We start from the raw sequence: 19,349 nt of genomic DNA, 5'->3' as shown, positions 1-19,349 counted from the left end.
ATGTACATGCCCCTCAACTACCACAGACCCCAGGTACCTATACCTACCTTTAACCTCCCCTGGTACCCCAGAGTTCTGGGCACCTTGTGTTTACACACCCAGGCTCCCAGACAAACCCACATACATACCCCACTTAGAGACCAGCACTCACTTCATCTCTGTGGGCTGCCATGCAGTCACCTAGCTTCCCCCCACCCCACCCCCACACATAAATACACCAACATGCATTTACAAACCTAGATGCGTACCCACAGTGCTCCCGTGTTCTCTCGCCAGGGGACAGTTAATGAGCATGTACCGAGTTTCCGTGGTCTGCAGAGTCCTATGCTAGGCACGTCAGAAAGCATCGTGGTGCCCTGAAAAGTGTTCTAGCTTTGGAAAGAAGAACTAGGCTTGAATCCCAGGCCCATCATTTTGTTAGTAGCGTGACTTCAGGAGTTACTTAACCTTTTTGAGCCCCCATGTCTTCATCTTAAAATGCCAATGTCCTCTAACTCAGGATTGTCAAGGATTAAATGAATTCATATATGTATTCTTGGAACAGTGGGTACTCTAAATGACACTTGCTACAATTACTAAATTGGGGGGGGGGGGGCGGAGGGGGGTTCTTAAGGCAACTCAGGCTGGAAAGGGAGAGGGAGGCATATCACACGGCAGGTGCTCCCTTAGCCTTCCTAACAGGCTTTCAGAGACTCCCGGGGTCCAAGTGGAACACATAAACAGCCCAGCTTCTCCCTCCATCTAAGAGTCATGCCTCTTGCCCTGTGGTTTAAGTGTTTGGGGGCGGGGGGCGGGGGCAGGAATTGGTGGGCAGGAAAAACTCTGAGTCACCCCATGGGGCTGTGGGGACACTTGACCCCAGCGTTGCAGTCACCAATTCTGGGTTTGTTGTTCTCTTTGTCTGCTTTCCTTTCTTCCCTGGAGACACCACCCCTCCCCACCCCCACAAAGCAGAGCTTCAGTGTTGTCAGCAGAAGGGGGCCCCAGGGGCCCTCCAGTAAAACGGGGGTGGGGCAGTGATGCCACAGCCACACTTCTCCCTGGGAGCCTCCCCAGCGCTGTGCAGGGCCGTCCCCAGGCACTTCCAGAACCCAGGCATCTGGGCTGCCTGTCCCTTCTCTTCTCCCCACCCTCCACCTGGACCATCGGACCATCCAGGGCTGCACAGCCCTGCAGTAGCAGGGAACCGGACTGGATGGCAGTACCCGGCAGCCAGGGGTTCGGGCAGGCTAAGAGGCCCCCGCCCACTCTCCCTTCCTTTGCCAATGGAAAAGCTCGCTGGAGGCACGGCATTCCCAGCCTGCCCTGCTCCTGCCCCTGGAGCAGGGCGGGCTGGGAGTTGTAGTCTCCACACCATTCTGGTGACTCCAGTGCAGAAATAATTGGAGCGAGGTGAAGAAGTCTAGTGGAGAAGGGTGTAGCTGCTGCCTGGGCAGGGGAAAAGGAATGAGAATAAGCAACAGTGACTGGGTTAGCAAGTAACGCAAGTCCAGAAGTCCTGCTTTTTAATCACCTTCCCACTCTGACCCTCTTCTCAGACCCCCTACTCTGGGGACAGAGCGGGCAGCTGTGAAGGTGAATATCTTATTTTGAAGTCAGTTATGTTGGGAAGGTGATTAACACTTGAAAATTCTAAGCAAATGAAAACATGCCATTTTTCTAATGGGGTAGAAAGAGAAGATCAGGGTGCGGTAGCTGGTTCCTGACCCACCCTCCCTTGGCCTAGAGACCCCACCTTTTAGCCTTGGATCCTCGGGCCTAGGACCCCTCCCCATCTCCTCTCAGGCTCAGCTCCGCCCCCTGCCTGAGACAGGGAAAGAAGGAGACAGAGGACTGTGTTTGGAGAGTATTTGCAAGTGTGTGTGGAGGCGGTGGGTGGTAGGTGTTAGAGGCCCACAGACGACTTCTAGCTTAGAAAAACCAGTCTCCCCAGTCCAGATCTGGGCCAAGTTCCCCAGACCCGGGTGGGGTCACAGCCCGAGAGCCAGTGAAGGTAAATTTATGTGACTCAACCCTCCCCTTCCCAGGCCCTTATCTCTGGAGGCCAGAGCTTCCACCCACCCAGCGAGCCCGGTGACCTATCCTCGCTTTCCCCCTCCCCACACCCACCTTGCCAGCGCTCTGAGAGGGATAGGGGCCGGGCCCCGCTGACCGCTCTGCCCTCTGCCCAGGAGGGACCATGCGGCAGTAGCAGCCATGCTGCCCTTCCTGCTGGCCACACTGGGCACCACGGCCCTCAACAACAGCAACCCCAAGGACTACTGCTACAGCGCGCGCATCCGCAGCACCGTCCTGCAGGGCCTGCCCTTCGGGGGCGTCCCCACCGTGCTGGCTCTCGACTTCATGTGCTTCCTTGTGAGTGCTCGCATGCCACCCACATCCTTGGCGCCCACGCTCTGTACATAGCTTGCTAGTACCAGGAGCTCTAACCACTCTCCCACCTGACCCTGACTCCCCAGGCTTCACTGCAGGAGGTATCCCCATCACACAGCCCAAGCCTAGCCTCTGACCATTCCCAGGCCAGGGCCACCCCCTTCTAAGACAAGATGCTGGCCCCTCTGCCCCTGCTCTTCTGGCTAGTCCAGTGGGTGAGTGGCCTCTCCACCTGCCAACCGCCCCCTCTCCCCTCAGGCATTGCTGTTCTTGTTCTCCATCCTCCGGAAGGTAGCCTGGGACTATGGGCGGCTGGCCTTGGTGACCGATGCAGACAGGTAAAGCTTTGGGGCTTCCCCACCTCTGCACATGCACACACAGCTTGTTCCGCACTCCTCTAGAAAAGGGGCAGCCCTCTGCCATCCCCCCTGGTTGGGGGGACAAAGAGGGCCCAGTCCCAGAGCAGGCAAGGGGGGCATGAGGGCCCCCAGTTGGGCCTTTGTCCCTTGCCTTTTCCAGGGACCCTCCTTCCTCCCCCTGCCCCTAACTTTGTCTGTTCTCTGCCCCCAGGCTTCGGCGGCAGGAGAGGGACCGAGTGGAACAGGAATAGTATGTGGGGCACCAGCCCCCTCATCCACTAAACCAGCTTTCTCTTTTCTTCTCTCATGCTTCTCTTCTCTTCTGCCAAGTTGCTGGTTTCTCTTTGCAGTTTTCTCTTCTGCAGGCTCATTTTCGGATTAACGCAGGCGGTGTGCTTTGTAGAGCAGGGGGCTCCCCAACTTGTCGCTGCCTTACCCCCCCATCTCTCTCCCTGGCTCTCTGCCTGGGAGAAGCCCCTCGCCATGCACCCAGCCTCCGCGGCCCTGGTTGGCTGGAGTGGAGAGGCCATCCTCCCGGAAGTTCACGCACCCTGTTGGTGGCAGAGACAAGATTGGGTGTCACCTGTGGCTTCCCTAACAGCTAGTTCTTCATGTTCCAGGGTTCTCTGCTCACTTCTTCTGGAGGCCTGAGAGGGGAGCTGCCCAAGGAGCCCCCCCCGTCTGGCCCTTTGTGTCACGTCTCGGTCTCTGTCTGTAGGACTGGTGGTGGAATTTCGGCAGCTGCTGGGGTCAGGGAAGAGGGTGGATCCGGACCCACCTGGGAGACATCCCCTCCGCCCCCTTATCCCCACCCTCTCCCAGTCCATCCTGCCCTTCACCTCCCATTGCCCTGTGCCCTGTCGGCTCCGGAACTGCAGGGCCTGGCCGGTTCACACGCTAACTTCAGCCTCCAGGGGGCGATGATGAAGACACCCTCCTCCCTTCCCCCTGCGGCCTGTGTCTTTCCCCAGACCCCGCTGAAGGGAGGAGGCGGGGAGAGGGTAGTCATTTCTTCCTGCTGGGCCACTGCGCTTTCTGTGCCTTGTCTCACGCCTGGAGCTCTGGAGGGGGAGCCCACCCGCGTCACCCCTGCTCGCCAGGGGCTCAGACTCACCAGGCTCTCTCATCTCCTCACCCCCAGTGTGGCCTCAGCTATGCACGGGGACAGTCATGACCGATATGAGCGTCTCACGTCTGTCTCCAGCTCCGTCGACTTTGACCAAAGAGACAATGTGAGTGCCCTCCCTGGACTTCTTCGCTACCCCTGGCGCTCCAGGGCAGGGGGGCCCAGCAGCCGCTAGCTCCCGGTGAACAGGCAGACCTGTGCAGCGTGGCCTTCTCACCAGGGCAGTGGTGCTGTGAGAGCCACAGGGTAACCACCCAGACCAGAACTCCTGGCGCTGTCCTCCACGCCAGCCTCCAGGCTGGCACCAGCCTAATTCGTGGTTTCAGACTTGTTCCCCTGTAGAGTCCTGTGCCCGCCTCTTGCGTAATTCTAAGGACCCCTTTTTCCTTGGTTATGGTCTTAGAAGTGATAATGAGCTTTCCATGCCGCTTACAAAACATACAGAACTCACCGTGTTGCTCAGAGGTTGCAGGCAGGCAGGCAGGCAGCCCCTGGCTGGCGGGGTGGGCGGGGCCAGTTGACGTGCTTGCGGATTGGAGCTGAGTGGCGGGCGGGGGGGGGGGGGGGGGGGCCCTGAAGATAAGGCTTGTCCTTGGTGATTCCCAGCAGTCCCCAGACCCCCTTTCCCATCAGACCCAACACCCTGGCGTTCCCTGCCTGGCCCTACCGTTCTGCCAGGGTGTGTCCTGGTCAGACCCGAATCTTCAGGCCCTAGGGTGGCCCTGGCCAGACCCCACTTAGGCTGGGCCCCTGGGCAGCAGCTGCTGAGGTAGCTGTAGCAGAAGAAGCCCGCCAGCTTCCAGAATTGGACGCATACTGGTAAGTGGCTAAGCGAAGGTGTCACCTGCCAGCCAGAGGGAGGCTGCCCCGATGGTCCCCAGACGCGGCGACATTGGCAACAGGTGGCACAGCCCTGCATTTTGGCCAGAGGTTAGCTCTGTCCCCCGACCTGTGTGAAGCCTGGACCTTTCCCTGGCCGGAAGGTGGGGAAGGGTTCTCCCTGCCCAGCCCTGCCCCGCGTCCCCCGGCTCTGAGTGTGGGCTCTGCCGGAAGCGGGTCTGGGACTTGTGGATGGGAGATGGTGCTCAGTGACCTCTGAGGTGTGCTGGAAGACAAGCGGCCAGGTCCCAGGCAGTGTGGCAAAGCCCTCTGCTTTTGCCAGCCATGCTGCAAACTCTCCTTATTAGCTACAGGTCTGGAGGTCCCACTGCTCTTCCTAGACCCCCGAATCCCACCCATCCCTACCCTGGCCACACAGCCACAGGCCTGCTCCAGTCTGCCGCCCTGTCGGGTGTTTGTGGGGATCGTAGCTCTGGGCATGATCCCTTTCTTTGCCCTTGGTCCCATTCTTCCTTGAAGGCTGGCTCTTCCCTCTCTCCCTCCCCGGGGTGAGCCAGTTTCTTGGAGGGGGAGAGGTGGGTGTGTGGAAGCTGCGCCAGGGTGAGCGGGACCTGAGGGGGGGAGGTTTAGGGCGGTGGGGGCCGGGGCTGCCGCTGATGGCCCTCTGTCCCCCCAGGGTTTCTGTTCCTGGCTGACAGCCATCTTCAGGATAAAGTAAGTGAATGGTCTTCAGGCTCTAAAGAAAGAAACAGAAAGACTTCAGAACTTGTCATCTCCCCACAAAATCCAGAGGCCAGCAGCGTTGAGGGCCTTAGCGCTCCTAGCCAGCCCAGCACCCTCGTCCCTCCTCCAGGAGCCTGGCCCCGGGGCCTTGGCTTCGGCTGAGCTCTGAGCTAGCCTCACTGACCACCCATGGTCTCCTGTGCCCCCTGCCTGGGAGGCCCACGCCGCCCACAGCTCTCCCTGCCCCTGTGGGTGGGAGCGGCAGGCAGGCTGGGAGCAGCCAGCCAGCAGCAGGCAGGAGCCAGTCTCCAGCAGAAGGCAGGAGATCGCGAGTGCGGCAGGCAGGCAGTGAGCGCTGAGAGAGGCAGGAAGCCGCACAGGTCAGCACCGCCACCACCCGCAGCCCCCGCCCCTCCCCGAGTGTGCCATGTACTGCCTGCACCAGCACCCATAAGGGACCTGCTTCCCGAACCCCCCTCCAGCCTCCTGCGTCTGCTGCTTCCTGTCACCGTTCTCCTCCTTTGGCCTCAACCCCCCTTTTCCCATCTTCTCTTCTCCTTTCCCTTTCTCCATCCTTCATTTCTCTCTGCAGTCTTTCTTCTCCTTTTACTCCTCTCTCCCTCCTCTTCCTTCCTAACTTCCTTCCTGTTCCCTCAGTTATTCCTCTCCTTCTCCCTTTTCCTCCCCTTCTCCCTTCATCCTTCTTTTCCCCTTTCCCTTCCCGCTCCTCCTCCCTCCCTTCCCAGAAAATAGGAGACTCAGACCCCATTTCAGCCCCACACTGCTGCCAGATTGGCAGGGGCTGGGGGTGGGGGTGGGGTGGGGTGGGCAAGAGCAGGCACGTGGGTCCCCTGGTGGCCTGGTCCTCACCTGACGCCTCTGTTCCCCGCACCTCAGGGATGATGAGATCCGGGACAAGTGTGGGGGCGACGCCGTGCACTACCTGTCCTTCCAGAGGCACATCATCGGGCTGCTGGTCGTCGTGGGTGTCCTCTCCGTGGGCATCGTGCTGCCTGTCAACTTCTCAGGGGACCTGCTGGGTCCGTGAGGGCCAGGATGGGTGGGGCGGAGAGGAGGGGCCGGAGGCCACAGGCCCTGACCCCCCACCGTCCTCTCCCCTTCCCTACCCCCCAGAGAACAATGCCTATAGCTTCGGGCGAACCACCATTGCCAACCTGAAATCAGGGTAAGTTTGAGAAGCAGGTCAGTGAGGCCAGGGGTCTGTGTCAGAGTTGAGCCCTAACAAGGAGGGAAGGAAAGGAAGTGTCGGGGGACAGTGGCTGAGGCTGAGGCTGAGGCTGTGGGGCCGGGAGGCTGGGGTTGGAAGCGGAAGAGGTAGAACCTGCTGTGGGTCGCCAGGAAGGACCAGATACAGAGAGGGGGATGCAACCTCAGGCCAGGCCGGCAAGGCCACCTGGGGTGGGGGGAGGGCAGTGTAGCCAGGGGGTAAAGCACGGAGAGGTGACCTCTGGGACATTTCCGTTGGAATGGGTCAGTCTTGGAGTCTAGAGGATGTGGAGTGAGGGCCCGCTCTGTGGGGTATCAGTTCCAGAAGACGTGGCAGTAGAGGGGCCCTGTCCCGGGGTTTGATGACCACCGAGAGGTCGGGGCTGTCTGAGTGGGTTTCTAGCCGCTGTGGCTCCTGTGCCCTCTGCTCTGCCAGGAACCACCTGCTCTGGCTGCACACCTCCTTCGCCTTCCTGTACCTGCTGCTCACTGTCTATAGCATGCGCAGACACACGTCCAAGATGCGCTACAAGGAGGATGACCTGGTGAGTGGGGCAGAGCCGGGACCACCCGTGCCGCCTCTTCCCCTCCCCCTCCCCCACTCCCCAGGCCTCTCTGGCCTCAGCTTGAGGTGCATCAGCCCCAGAGTCAGGCCAGCTCGGTTGGACTCCTGGCCCAGCAGCTCAGGAGCCCCCACCCTGTACGTTAGTTGTTACCTCCTTGGTTTCCTCTTCTGACGAATGAAGTAACAGCAGTGCCTCCTGAGGGCGCTGGGAAGGTGAGGTGAGGTGAGGGATGCGTGGAAAGCACGCGTGCTGTGCCTGGCGCTCAGGAAATGCCATGGTTCTCAAATCCCCTCCCCTTCTACCCTGATTCCCTGAACTAGTAGCAAACGCCCACACCCCATGCCAGCCATTGCTCTGGGTCTTCACGGCCTGGGGATCCGAGACCGCCACCCCATCTCCTCGCCCGCAAGCCCCCGTGGAGCAGGGGCCAGAAGGCTCTTTCATTAGGCTCACTGCGTGATTTCTACTAGAAATTCACCAAGGCCCCTCCCACCTCTGTCTGCTCCTCTCTGCTCTCCGATTCCCCACCCCTCCCTGCATCTTCGGTCCCTCTCACCTGCCTCTCACGCCAGGTGAAGCGGACTCTCTTCATCAATGGAATCTCCAAATATGCAGAGTCAGAAAAGATCAAGAAGCATTTTGAGTGAGTAGCCACACTCCTACCCCAGCCCCAGGCCCTGCACACCCTTCTTTGCCTTTCAACTCCCAAGACCCTCCTCACGCGCCTCCCACTCCTCTCCCTCCGAGGTCTGGGCCGCAGGAGGGTGGGGGTTAGACTAAAGAATTCTCTGGCTCTAGGGAGGCCTAACACTTGGGCTGGGTGATAGGCACCTCTCGGAACACAAGAGAAATACTTGAAATACTTGAGAAGGGAGTCCAGTGTGTGCCACACAACCACCCCGACCCCTCCATCCCCCGCCGTTTTCTGACATGAGCTGGATCGTGGGCTGTTGCCCGAGGGTCCGTAATGTGTAGCTTTTTCATAATTGCGTGTGACAGTTGGGAGTTTGTGTGTAGCCTGGCGGGGAGAGCTTCATCGTGGAGCCTAGGAGCGCCTGGCCGTGTGTTCTCCGAGGCTCTTTCCAGCTCTGGAAGTCTGTCCTGCAGGGAGGGGCACATGCCCCTCCAGGAGCCCCAGGTGCCAGGCGGTCTGTGTGCAGGATCAGGGATCCTAGCCTCATTCATTTGTCCACTCCGCACACTTCCTCAGGTGCTCAGGCACCAGTCAGTGTGGTGGGCCTTGGGACTGTAAGTGTGAATAAAGGATCATCGAACGCTCGGCGGTTCACAGTAGGGAGGTCAGCTTTAGGAGCCAGTCCAGAGCCTGATCAAAGAGTGGCCTGCGGTCAGTCTGTGGTCAGAATTAGGAGTTGATAGGGGGCGTTGATGGTCTGAATCAGGGCTATCTGTGGTCAGGATCGGGATTTGGTGAGGTCTGGATTCCCTGTCGGTTGGCCGGGATCAGAGGTCAGGCGCTGTTCCGGGTCAGGACAGCATTGCGAGTGAGTCTGGTCAGGGTGAGGTTCCGTCCCTCTGTGTTATGGGGAAATGACTGTGTTGTGATCAGCATGGGTAGATAAACACTCATTCATTCAATAGGCATTTATTAGTCACCTTCTATACCCCAGGCATAAGTAAATGAGAAACAGGCCCGCCCTCATAGCAGTCAAAATTAAATCAAACTTGGTCAGTATGAGAGAACGAGTTGGGGTCCTACCTGGCATTCAAGCCATGATCAGCATTAGGGGCAATCTGGGTCAGGATTAAGGACAGTGTATGCTCGAATTAAGTGACATCTTAATGGTACCGTCCAGTTGGAATCAACTGTTGGCTTGTACTGATGAGTCCTTTAACAACAAGTATCTATTGAGCTGCCCTGTGGCTTCACTGAAGTAGGAACTGGGGAAATAACAATAAACAGAGAAGAAAAAGTCCCCACCTTCACCTGCTTACATTCTAGGGGGCTGAGGAGGACAATAAGCAAGTGAACTAGTAATAGACACTGTCAAGAAGGTGCTAAGAAGAAAACCAGCCCGGCTGGCGTGGCTCCGTGGTTGAGTGTCAACCTATGAATCAGGAGGTCACAGTTCATTTCCCAGTCAGGGCACATGCCCAGGTTGTGAGCTCAATCCCCAGTGCAGGAGGCAGCGGATTGACGATTCTCTCTCATTGATGTTTCTCTCTCTCTCGCCCTCTCCCTTCCTTTCTGAAATCAACAAAAATATATTTAAAAAGGAAGAAGAAAACCAAAGCTGGAAGAGGGGCAGAGTAAAGGAGTCAGGAAGGGTGTGCGGATGGGATGAGTGGGGGGGATTCTGACAGGGGAACATTGGAGTGGAGACCTGCATGCAGTGAGGGAGTGAACCCCGCAGCCAAGCATCCATTCATTCCACACACATTTGTTGTGCGCCTACTCTGTGCATCATACCAGGAAGACAAAGAACCAGACATGGTGGCTATCTGTGGGGAGCTCATGATCCAAGTCCTCTGTTTCAAGGGTCAGGCTGTGGTTCTGTTTAGGAAATAGCCTTTGATTAAAATTGGTGGTTAGCCTATAAGCAGAGGTGGTCCTAATTGGAGTTTGGGGGGTCCATGGGGTGAATATTATGGCATAGCCATTTCATTGATCCAGGCTTCAGCACATGTTCATCGGGCACCTCCTATGTGCGAGCTGTTGGCTCAGGCATGGGTATGTGGTGATACACAGGCTGCCTGTCCTCAGGGAGCCCCTGGGCCAGTTGACCGTATTGGGCAGGGCTTGTGGTCCAGGCCTGGGGTCTGTCTGGATTGGAGGACTGACCCAGCAGAGTTAGGGAATATCCTGTGTGCAAAATCAGGGAGCCTGTGTGGCGGGGATTAAGGGATTAGAGATTAGTCTGGTGAGAATGAGGGCTCGCCCTGCCACAGGGGTGAGGCCCTTCCAAAGAGGAACCCTAAAATGGTTTGAAAATAACATTGTCAGGGAAAAGGTCTGGGAAGTGCTTTTCAAGAACCCCATCCCAGATTTCAGTTTCCAAGCCCTCATGTGTTTGTGTGGTCCATCTTGTTGCTTCAGAACCGTGTCTCCTGCATCTGTAACACTTAGTGGTCCTTCATGCAAATGTTTAATGGGGCTCAGTCTAGATTAGGGATTAAGACCAGTCAGCAGGTACCCCTTGAGTCCTGCCAGGTACCAGGTACTGAGAGCCAAGAACAGTCTGGTCAGTCTCAAGTCAAGGTTGGGGTCAATCTAGGGTCAGGGTTAGAGGGTCATTCTTGGGTCTAGGTTACGGATCAGTTTGGGTCAGAGTAAAGGGTCAGTCTCTGTCCAGGGTTAGAGGTCAATCTTAGGTCAGGGTTCAGGATCAATCTCTGGTTGGGTTTGGGGCAGAGATCATTCTGTAGCCTGGGCTGTAGGTTGGTTGGGGTCAGTCCATGGTCAAGGCTAAATGTTGAACTGTACCCAGACATTCTGGGGACAGGGTAAAGGGAACAACCCATGAGTAGAAACAGTCTCTCGACTTAAAGTTCACAGCCTTGGACAAGAATCAGACCACAGTCGTGGCTGCCCTAGCACCAAGCACTCACGTCCCGGGGCATCGGCCCACCCTCGCTCACACAGACCCCACACCTCTGTGCACACTCCCCCAACGCAGATCAGCATGAGGAGGAATTTCAAAGTTTTATTCTCGGACATCTCTCATTTGTGTGTAGACTAAGAAAGAGGTTGCTTGAATTGGGAGGGCGGGGGTCTTGAAGGTGATGGGGTCATGCATGAAAGTTGGGGGCATGTGGGCAGGGTCCCCGCTGAAGATGATGGTGGACTCTCTTTCAGGGAGGCCTACCCCAACTGCACGGTTCTGGAAGCCCGCCCGTGTTACAACGTGGCTCGCCTCATGTTCCTCGATGCAGAGAGGTAATGGGCCAGGGACTGGAGGAGGGGAGGTGACACCTGGGGCCGCTGCCCATTGAGGAGGGTGTCTTGGATCCACCGAGGAGCCTGGCTCCCCTGCCAGGTGTTTCCCGGGGCATTTGATGTTAATTCAGTCCCTGGAGCACTTATCAGTTCAGCTCTGGAGAGAGCAAGGCCTAGAGGTTAGAGCTGGTTGCAAAAGGAAAAGGGCTCATCGTCCCCACCCCCTCTGAGGACAGACCCTCCTTTAACTACCATGTCAGGAATTGAGGCCAGACTACAGGAAGAATGTCTGGCCTTCAAGGGATGGGTAGGCAGACCCTGGGAGGGGGACATGTTTGAACCATACATCCTACACAAACCCAATAGCAAGATAGCCCCGACTTTGGGGAGTGGACTAGATGATCCCTGAGCTGGGCCCCCTCCCTGTCCTCCCAGCCCCAGCCCTGCCCCAGCCCTATTCCCCACCCCCCACCCCAGCCCCTGCCCCAGCCCCCACCTCGGCCCCAGCCAGGCAGGCTGTGACTGGGCACTTGGGTCCACAGGAAGAAGGCTGAGCGGGGAAAGCTGTACTTCACAAACCTCCAGAGCAAAGATAACGTCCCCACCATGATCAACCCCAAGCCCTGCGGCCACCTCTGCTGCTGCGTGGTGCGAGGCTGTGAGCAGGTATGAGGTGGGCTGGCCAAGGGGCCTGCCTGGCCTGGGCGCAGACCTCAGGGCCCCAGAGCTGCAGGTGGCACGGGGAGGAGTTGGCAGGTCCTGGGGGGACAGGTCACAGCAGAGATGGATGCTCCCTGTGATGCATGTCCCACAACCCTGGGAACACACACATAAGCAGGCCCTGCACATAACACCCAAAGGTAAACAGACTCCCAGAGGAGGCTAGGGCCGGGCTGGAGCCAGGCCACGGCAGGGCGCAGCCCCTCTCTCCGCGGCCCTCCGCCTGTTCCTATAGTCCTTGCAGCCCCATCCCCACGGTTGGGTTGTCCCCTGTCCCTACAGTGACCAAATGTTCAAGCCCTGAATCAGAGGAGGTGAGCCAAGAGGACAGTGTTGTGCTGTATTTACTGGCTCAGGGGCTTTTAGGCAAGTTTCTTGACTGCTCTGTGCCTTAGTTTCCCCATCTGTAAGATGGGGCTAATTGTGCCTACCTCATAGGACCGTGAGAGACAGACAGAGCTCAAAGCAGTGCCTGGCCTGTAGGAAGCTATTGGTCAGTGCTGGTGGGTGCTGCGGGCGCCAGCCCAGCTCTCTGCCCAGATCTGCCTCACCCTCCCTGGCAGGTGGAGGCCATCGAGTACTACACGAAGCTGGAGCAGAAGCTGAAGGAGGACTACCAGCGGGAGAGGGAGAAGGTGAACGAGAAGCCTCTCGGCATGGCCTTCGTCACCTTCCACAACGAGACCATCACCGCCATGTGAGCCTCCTCCCAGCCTGCCCTCCCCCAGCCCTGGGCTCCTCAGCTGTCGGCAGTGGGGTCCCCGTCGGCTGGTGCCCCGGTAACTGGTGTCCCTCCCCACAGTATCCTGAAGGATTTCAACGTGTGTAAATGCCAGGGCTGCACCTGCCGCGGGGAGCCACGCTCCTCGTCCTGCAGCGAGTCCTTGCACATCTCCAACTGGACTGTGACCTACGCCCCTGACCCCCAGAACATCTATTGGTGAGCAAAGGGCAGGCTTCCTGGGACCTGGGGGGGCTCCAGTGGGCAGAGGGGAGGGGAGGGAGGTCCTAGGTGTCCCTGGGGACCAACCAGGCATCCGGTCCCTGGAGTGACCGCCTCCCCTTCCTTCCCAGGGAGCACCTCTCCATCCGCGGCTTCATCTGGTGGCTGCGCTGCCTGGTCATCAATGTCATCCTCTTCATCCTCCTCTTCTTCCTCACCACCCCGGCCATCATCATCACCACCATGGACAAGTTCAACGTCACCAAGCCCGTGGAGTACCTCAACGTGAGGCCACGTACCCCACCCCTCCACTGTGTGTCTCTACACAGAAATCAGGCTCTGAATCCCTCCTGGGAAGGGGCGGGGACCAGGATGCCTCCTGCCCAGCCCCACCCCACCAAGCAGTTCCCATGTGACCGTGGGCTGCAGATCCCACTGTGTGCTTCCCCTGGATTCCTCGCCACCTCCCCCCAGGGGAGCCCTCCTGGCATGTGCACACACAGAGAGACACCCAAGGGAGAAAGAGAGCCCAGGCCCAGTCCTAACTGACCATGTGACCTTGGATCAGTCCCACCCCTCGTCCCTCGTTCTCCCCAACAGTAGAATAGGAGGTTCAGACTAGGTCGTTGGCTTCCAGACTTGGAGCTTTTATCAGAAGGAATCTTACATGAAGCCCAATGTGGAAAATCAAGGCTCCTCAGATGACAATAGAGTGGGGGACACTCCACCTGGTCTCCCCTCACCCCTCCTGCCACATCATTCAAAGGAGGATAGTTTGAAAATCTCTGAGTGATAACGCACAGTAGATAAGACCCAGACTACCTGGGTTCAAATCCCCACCCCACTGCTTACGAGCTGGGTAAGCTATTGAATCGTGTGGGGGTTTTGCCTCAGTCTGTTCATCGCTAAAACGGAGTAATAGTGTATAAGGAATACACGTAAAGTACATGATCAGTGCTTGGCACATAGTATGTACTCAGCAAATACTAATATATTTCACCCTGGGGTTGTGCATCTGGCCCTGGCCCCAACCCTCAACCCTTGGCCTCCACATGTTCTGGACTTCTGATGTGGGGCCCAGGGCTCAGTGGGGGAGCGGGCAGGTAAGCAAAGCAAGCTGGACCCACTAGACTTCCCTCGCCTGAGTCATCCCCTCACCCACCATGTACCGCTGCAGAACCCCATCATCACCCAGTTCTTCCCCACCCTGCTGCTGTGGTGCTTCTCCGCCCTGCTCCCCACCATCGTCTACTACTCTGCCTTCTTTGAAGCCCACTGGACACGGTGAGACACCTCCACGTACATGACCCCTAGAGGCACACCCGGGCCATTGGACAGCCCTTTGCCATGTAGGCTGCCTGCCCCCGGGGTCCCAAAGCGGGCAGGGAAGGGATGGTGCCAGCATCCTCACCTTGGGAAGCCCCCCTCTTCCCAGGGGACCCTCCTGGGACACTGTATTGGCTGGGGGAGCAGCATGGGGACTGGACCGCCTGACCTCTGCCCTCTGCCCCCTGCCTCAGCTCCGGGGAGAACAGGACCACCATGCACAAGTGCTACACCTTCCTCATCTTCATGGTGCTGCTCCTGCCCTCGCTGGGACTGAGCAGGTGGGTCTGCAAGGAAGGGACGGGAGCTGGGGTGGGGGGGATCGCAGGATGGGGAGAGGGAGCAGTTCAGGCTCCCACCTCCCCTCCCAAGCGAGGGACCCCGTGTCTAGGGGCATCCTCAGAGGCTCCTGGCTGGGACTCCCCATCCCTGCTCCAGCCCCTGCACCACACCTCTCCTCCTCTCCAGCCTGGACCTCTTCTTCCGCTGGCTCTTTGACAAGAAATTCTTGGCTGAGGCAGCTATTCGGTTTGAGTGAGTGACCGGGGCCCCAGGGAAGAAGACTGGATGGAGGATGGGAATGCCTGGGAGACCCCTCCTTCCCCGGGGAGGGTACAGGGAAGCTCCCTACCCCTGCGGCTGGGAGGAAGAGGGGCTTACATCACAGGCTGCCAGGATGATCCCAAAGGACTCACGTGTCTCAGGTGTATGCCTGGGAGTTGTCCCTGGGGTTGTGTTGGGGCTCACTCCAAGGTCACCCTCAACGTGTATTTAAGGCCCCCACTGCGGGGGGTGGGGGGGGAGATTTGAGGGCTCTGGGTTTATATTCTGGGGTGAACTCTGGGACTCTAGAGTGTCCCTTGGGAGGTTTGGAGAGGTATGTGTGGTGGGATCTCGGGGGTCCCTAGAGTATCCTTGAGGGTCTCTGGAGCCCACACTTTTGAGTATCTGTGGGGGACTCTCGGGCTCATGCTTTGGGGTACTGACGGGGCACACGTTCTGGGAACACCTCTCACGTCTCAGGCTCCTGTTCAGAGGTGTGACTGGCGTTCTCTGGGCACCTGCTCTGGGAGTCCCTGGGAGGTGTCTTGGGGTGTGTGCCAGGGCTGTACCGTGGGTGCAGCTCTCGGGGTCTTGCTCTGGGCCATCTGTGGGAATCTTGGGCTCACACTTGGGGCATCATGAGCGTCCTGGGCTCTTCCCTCTGAACATCTCTAGGGAGGATCTCTGAGCTTGTGTTCTAGGGGAGACTGAGGCTCATCCCCCGGGGGGTAACTTTGGGTTAAGGCCTACAGAGGGGAGCCTTCTGGGTGTTCCTGGGCACACTCTCAGGGATCTTTGAGGGGGGGTGGGGGGGGTCTCAGGGCTTGTCTATGGAGATCTCGGGAGCCATGCCCTGAATACTGGTGGCCTTAGGGGTCTCAAGCACTCTCTCCATGGGGCTTTATGGGGCACAAGTTCGCAGGGTGCCTGTGGGCGCACCCTCTCCGTGGTGTCCACACACATGGAGGTGTCCGAGGTGGCTGCTGACACCCTGGCGTCTGTCTATGGGGCTCCCACTCTGGGGGGACTGGGCCACCCCGGCGCTTGAGGGCTGAGCTGGGACACCTGGTGCGCACAAGGCAGCTGGGGGGAAGGTGTGGTGCTGTCAGCCGGCAGTGGGCAGGAGGCCCCCAGGCCCCCCGAGGGTTCAGTGCTGGAGCACCCGGTGCCCGTAGGTGCGTGTTCCTGCCCGACAACGGCGCTTTCTTCGTGAACTACGTCATTGCCTCAGCCTTTATCGGCAACGCCATGGACCTGCTGCGCATCCCAGGCCTGCTCATGTACATGATCCGGCTCTGCCTGGCGCGCTCGGCCGCCGAGAGGCGCAACGTGAAGCGGGTACGGCCGCCCGGCGCAGCGGCCTGCACAGCGCCCCCTGGTGGGCCCGACCAGAAACAGCGGCAGTGCTAGGGTGTGGGGCTTCTGGGTGCTGGGACAGCCCCCTTCCCATCTGTTTTCCCGTATGTACAGTGATGGGTCGACATAGATAACCCTGAAGGCCCTGGCCAGTTCTGAGGGTCTAGTGCTCTGTGGTGGGAGCTGGGGGAGATCCAGGCCCCTACACCTAGGGCCCCTGGTCCTAACCCCACAGGAGGACTCTGAGCACCCCATTCCCAAGTGCACCCCCTGCCAGTCCCTGCTCCCTTCAAGGCTCCCTGCCTATGCCCTGTCGCTCTCCACCCTGGCCTCCTTCTCGGCCACAGCTCCTCTCTTCATCTGCTAGCCCCGCCCTTCCCTGGAAATGGGTTCCTTTCCCCCACTGCCTCTCCTGGCCCCTCCCCTCCCACCTGCCCTGTGCCCCTCCAGGCTGTCCCTCCCCACCCTGAGCCACCTCCCGCCCATCTCCCCCCCAGCATCAGGCCTACGAGTTCCAGTTTGGCGCAGCCTACGCCTGGATGATGTGCGTCTTCACGGTGGTCATGACCTACAGTATCACCTGCCCCATCATCGTGCCCTTCGGTAGGCACCGCCGCGCCGGGACCTGGGCCCTGCTCGGGGGGACCCAGGACCTCACGCTCTCCACTCTAGTAAGGCAGGCCGCCCCGAGTGGACAGGGCCCTGGCTGGGAGACCGGCCCCTCCGGCCTCCCACCCGGTTCCTGGCTCAGTCTGGGACCCGGCCTGGGGGGAGGAGGGGAAAAGCCAGCTCAGCTCAGGCGGGACCCACCTGGTGTGCTGGACCCCTGGGCACAGTCACCCCAACATGACCATCCTCGCCCACACCAAGGCTTTCACTCAACTGGATATACTGGGACACACGTCACATACCCACTGAGGTATCCGCACACGTCCACACGGCCATGGGCACACTTGTACACAGCCCTGTAGACTCAGGAAAGTCCTGCGTGCAGGGTGGGCTGGGTCCTCACAGCTCCTGGCTGAGCTGCGTGACTTAGGCGAGTCCCTCTTCTTTCTGAAATTTAGCAAAGTTTCTCTTCAACTATTGCCCTCACGAGTGGCCTCTACTTTCCCCCGAAAACATCCTAACCCGTTAACCACCCTCCCTGGTTATTGAAGGCTCCAAACTCCCAAACTAACCTCCTTGTCCTCATCCAAAAGCTCCCATTCCCTCAGTCTCCGGGAAAATAGAACGTGCCTCCTAGTGTATACGCGTCTGTTTAGGAACAGCAGCAGGAAAAAACAGTGTGGATCTTAACAGGATGCTTGTTGACCCAAACGAATGGGTTTCTCATAGTAGAGTGGCTAGTGGGGGGCTGCAGAACGAGGGATGGGAACAGAGGAAGCTGAGTCTGGGCCTGCTGGGGGCTGGGGGCATGCGCCTGTGTGGGGCCGAGGCAGGAGGAGGGAGGCCAGCCCTTCAGGGACCCCGGAAGGACCGGGACAACCTGTGACGGACGCACAGAGGTCTGGCAGCGCCGGGTCCGAGGTCAGGGCCCACGTGGCTTCCCCCAGGGCTCATGTACATGCTGCTGAAGCACCTGGTAGACAGGTACAACCTCTACTACGCCTACCTGCCGGCCAAGCTGGACAAGAAGATCCACTCGGGGGCCGTGAACCAGGTGGTGGCTGCGCCCATCCTCTGCCTCTTCTGGCTGCTCTTCTTCTCCACCATGCGCACGGGTGAGGGCCCTCCCCGCGGGGCCGGGGTGGGGCGGCGGGGGCTCCCTCCGGAGTCCAGGCCCCAGGAAGGTCCGTGGTGGGGGAGGGGCACAGAGGCCAGGGAGAGGCGGCAGCACGTGGGAGTGCGGGGCTGCATTCAGAAGGTAGCAAAATGGAGGGGGAGCCCCTGGGAGGGGGGGCCCAGAGGAGAGGTAGCAGCCCATTCTTTGTCTCCCCACCGCCCCCCAATAACAGGGTTCCTAGCCCCCACGTCCATGTTCACATTCGTGGTCCTGGTCATCACCATTGTCATCTGTCTCTGCCACGTCTGCTTCGGACACTTCAAATACCTCAGTGCCCACAACTACAAGGTGTGGGGCGAGGGGGTCGGGGGGCGGCTGAGGGCAGAGGCTCCAGGGTGTGCAGGGGGGTGGTTGGGAGCTGAGGGCAGGGGCAACGGGTGCCGAAAGGGTGTGGGGTCGTGATGGTGGCTGAGGGGAAGGACACCCCCCCCCCCAATCCCTGACTCATCCTGGGCCCTCAAGATTGAGCACACAGAGACAGACACCGCGGACTCCAGAATCAATGGCCGTCCCCCCACTGTTGCCGCTGTCCCCAAATCTGCGGTGAGTGCTCCACTCCGTGGCCAAGGTGGGGAGGGGCCTCGGAGACAGCCCAGAGCTGGCTGTCCCCGTATCCTCCAGAAAGGGGAGAGGGGCAGGAGAGACCTGCTTCACGGGGGGGCTGCCCGCCTCCCCTGGGCACAGGGTACTGCCCCTTCCCCTGCAGGCCCCGCGACTCCCCGTCCGTCACCCCTCCCCACAAGGGGCAGCTGTCCACCCTCACGCCTCACTCCTTTCCCCCTTCAGAAATACATCGCTCAGGTGCTGCAGGACTCAGAGGCGGACGGGGATGGGGATGGGGGTCCTGGAAGCTCGGGGGACGAGCCCCCGTCAACCTCGTCCCAGGATGAGGAGCTACTGATGCCACCCGATGGGCTCACGGACACAGACTTCCAGTCTTGCGAGGACAGCCTCATAGAGAATGAGATTCACCAGTAAGGGGAGGGGGGGGCCCTGGAGGCCACGCCCTGCCCCACCCATCCACCCCTCATGGACACTAAAAAAAACGCTAATAATTTATTAGATCTAAAGCCCCTTCCTCCCCAATCCCTGCTTTCATTAAGGTATTTAAACCTGGGGGTTTTGCTGCTCTCCCCCACCACAGAGGGGAGAGAGAGCCTCTAACCTCAGTGAGGAGAGCCCCGAGCTGGCCCCGGGGCAGAGGGGTGTGGACACAGTTCCCCCAGATCAGTGCCCCCCGCCCCAGGCTAGTAGTGTGGTCAGAAAAGGGTTAATGAGAGCCAAGATGGGTACCTGGTGCCATGGCTGGAGACGAGGGGGGTGTGCAGGCAGATCAGGGCAGCCCCCAGTTCTGTCCTCCCCCCCCCAACCCCCCCTGGGATCTGGCACTCCAGGGAAGTGGAGCCTCAGCCCCTGAGGGTTGCATGAGAGGGGAGGGGTGCTGAGTGGGAGGAAGAGTCAGGCCTGAACCAGGGGGGTGACCTGGGGTGGGGGATGGCATGGCTGACACTGGAAAATGGGTTTTTGCACTGTTTTTTTTTTTTTTTTTTCCTTTAAAATAAAAAT

At 59.2% G+C, this 19,349-nt stretch overlaps 1 protein-coding gene across 1 annotated transcript; it reads left to right on the top strand.

Moving 5' to 3' along the window:
- Positions 1-1,501: 1,501 nt before the first annotated feature.
- TMEM63B (transmembrane protein 63B) lies at positions 1,502-19,349 on the top strand. Its single transcript, XM_079779743.1, has 23 exons — positions 1,502-2,355; positions 2,632-2,711; positions 2,944-2,982; positions 3,874-3,964; positions 5,375-5,412; positions 6,319-6,461; positions 6,556-6,607; positions 7,085-7,193; positions 7,787-7,857; positions 11,029-11,109; positions 11,652-11,775; positions 12,393-12,526; positions 12,632-12,769; positions 12,904-13,057; positions 13,950-14,056; positions 14,293-14,379; positions 14,567-14,632; positions 15,817-15,979; positions 16,495-16,600; positions 17,554-17,721; positions 17,956-18,071; positions 18,246-18,326; positions 18,570-19,349. The coding sequence occupies exons 1-23, from the start codon at positions 2,197-2,199 to the stop codon at positions 18,759-18,761; spliced, it is 2,499 nt and encodes an 832-aa protein (XP_079635869.1). The 5' UTR covers positions 1,502-2,196; the 3' UTR covers positions 18,762-19,349.

The sequence above is a fragment of the Cnephaeus nilssonii genome, assembly GCF_951640355.1.
Source record: "Cnephaeus nilssonii genome assembly, chromosome: 9".
In the NCBI taxonomy this organism is placed as follows: Eukaryota; Metazoa; Chordata; class Mammalia; order Chiroptera; family Vespertilionidae; genus Cnephaeus; species Cnephaeus nilssonii.
The sequence above is the reverse complement of the archived record's forward strand: the minus strand, read 5'-3'. Positions and strand labels throughout refer to the sequence as shown.

What these genes read in the sequence shown, in the direction of transcription:
- TMEM63B (XM_079779743.1), top strand. Translation starts at nt 2,197, where the DNA reads ATGCTGCCCTTCCTGCTGGCCACACTGGGCACCACGGCCCTCAACAAC. An exon ending in AACGAGACCATCACCGCCAT is followed by an intron (nt 12,527 to 12,631) that starts GTGAGCCTCCTC and finishes CCCTCCCCACAG; the next exon opens with TATCCTGAAGGATTTCAACG. An exon ending in TCAGTGCCCACAACTACAAG is followed by an intron (nt 18,072 to 18,245) that starts GTGTGGGGCGAG and finishes TGGGCCCTCAAG; the next exon opens with ATTGAGCACACAGAGACAGA.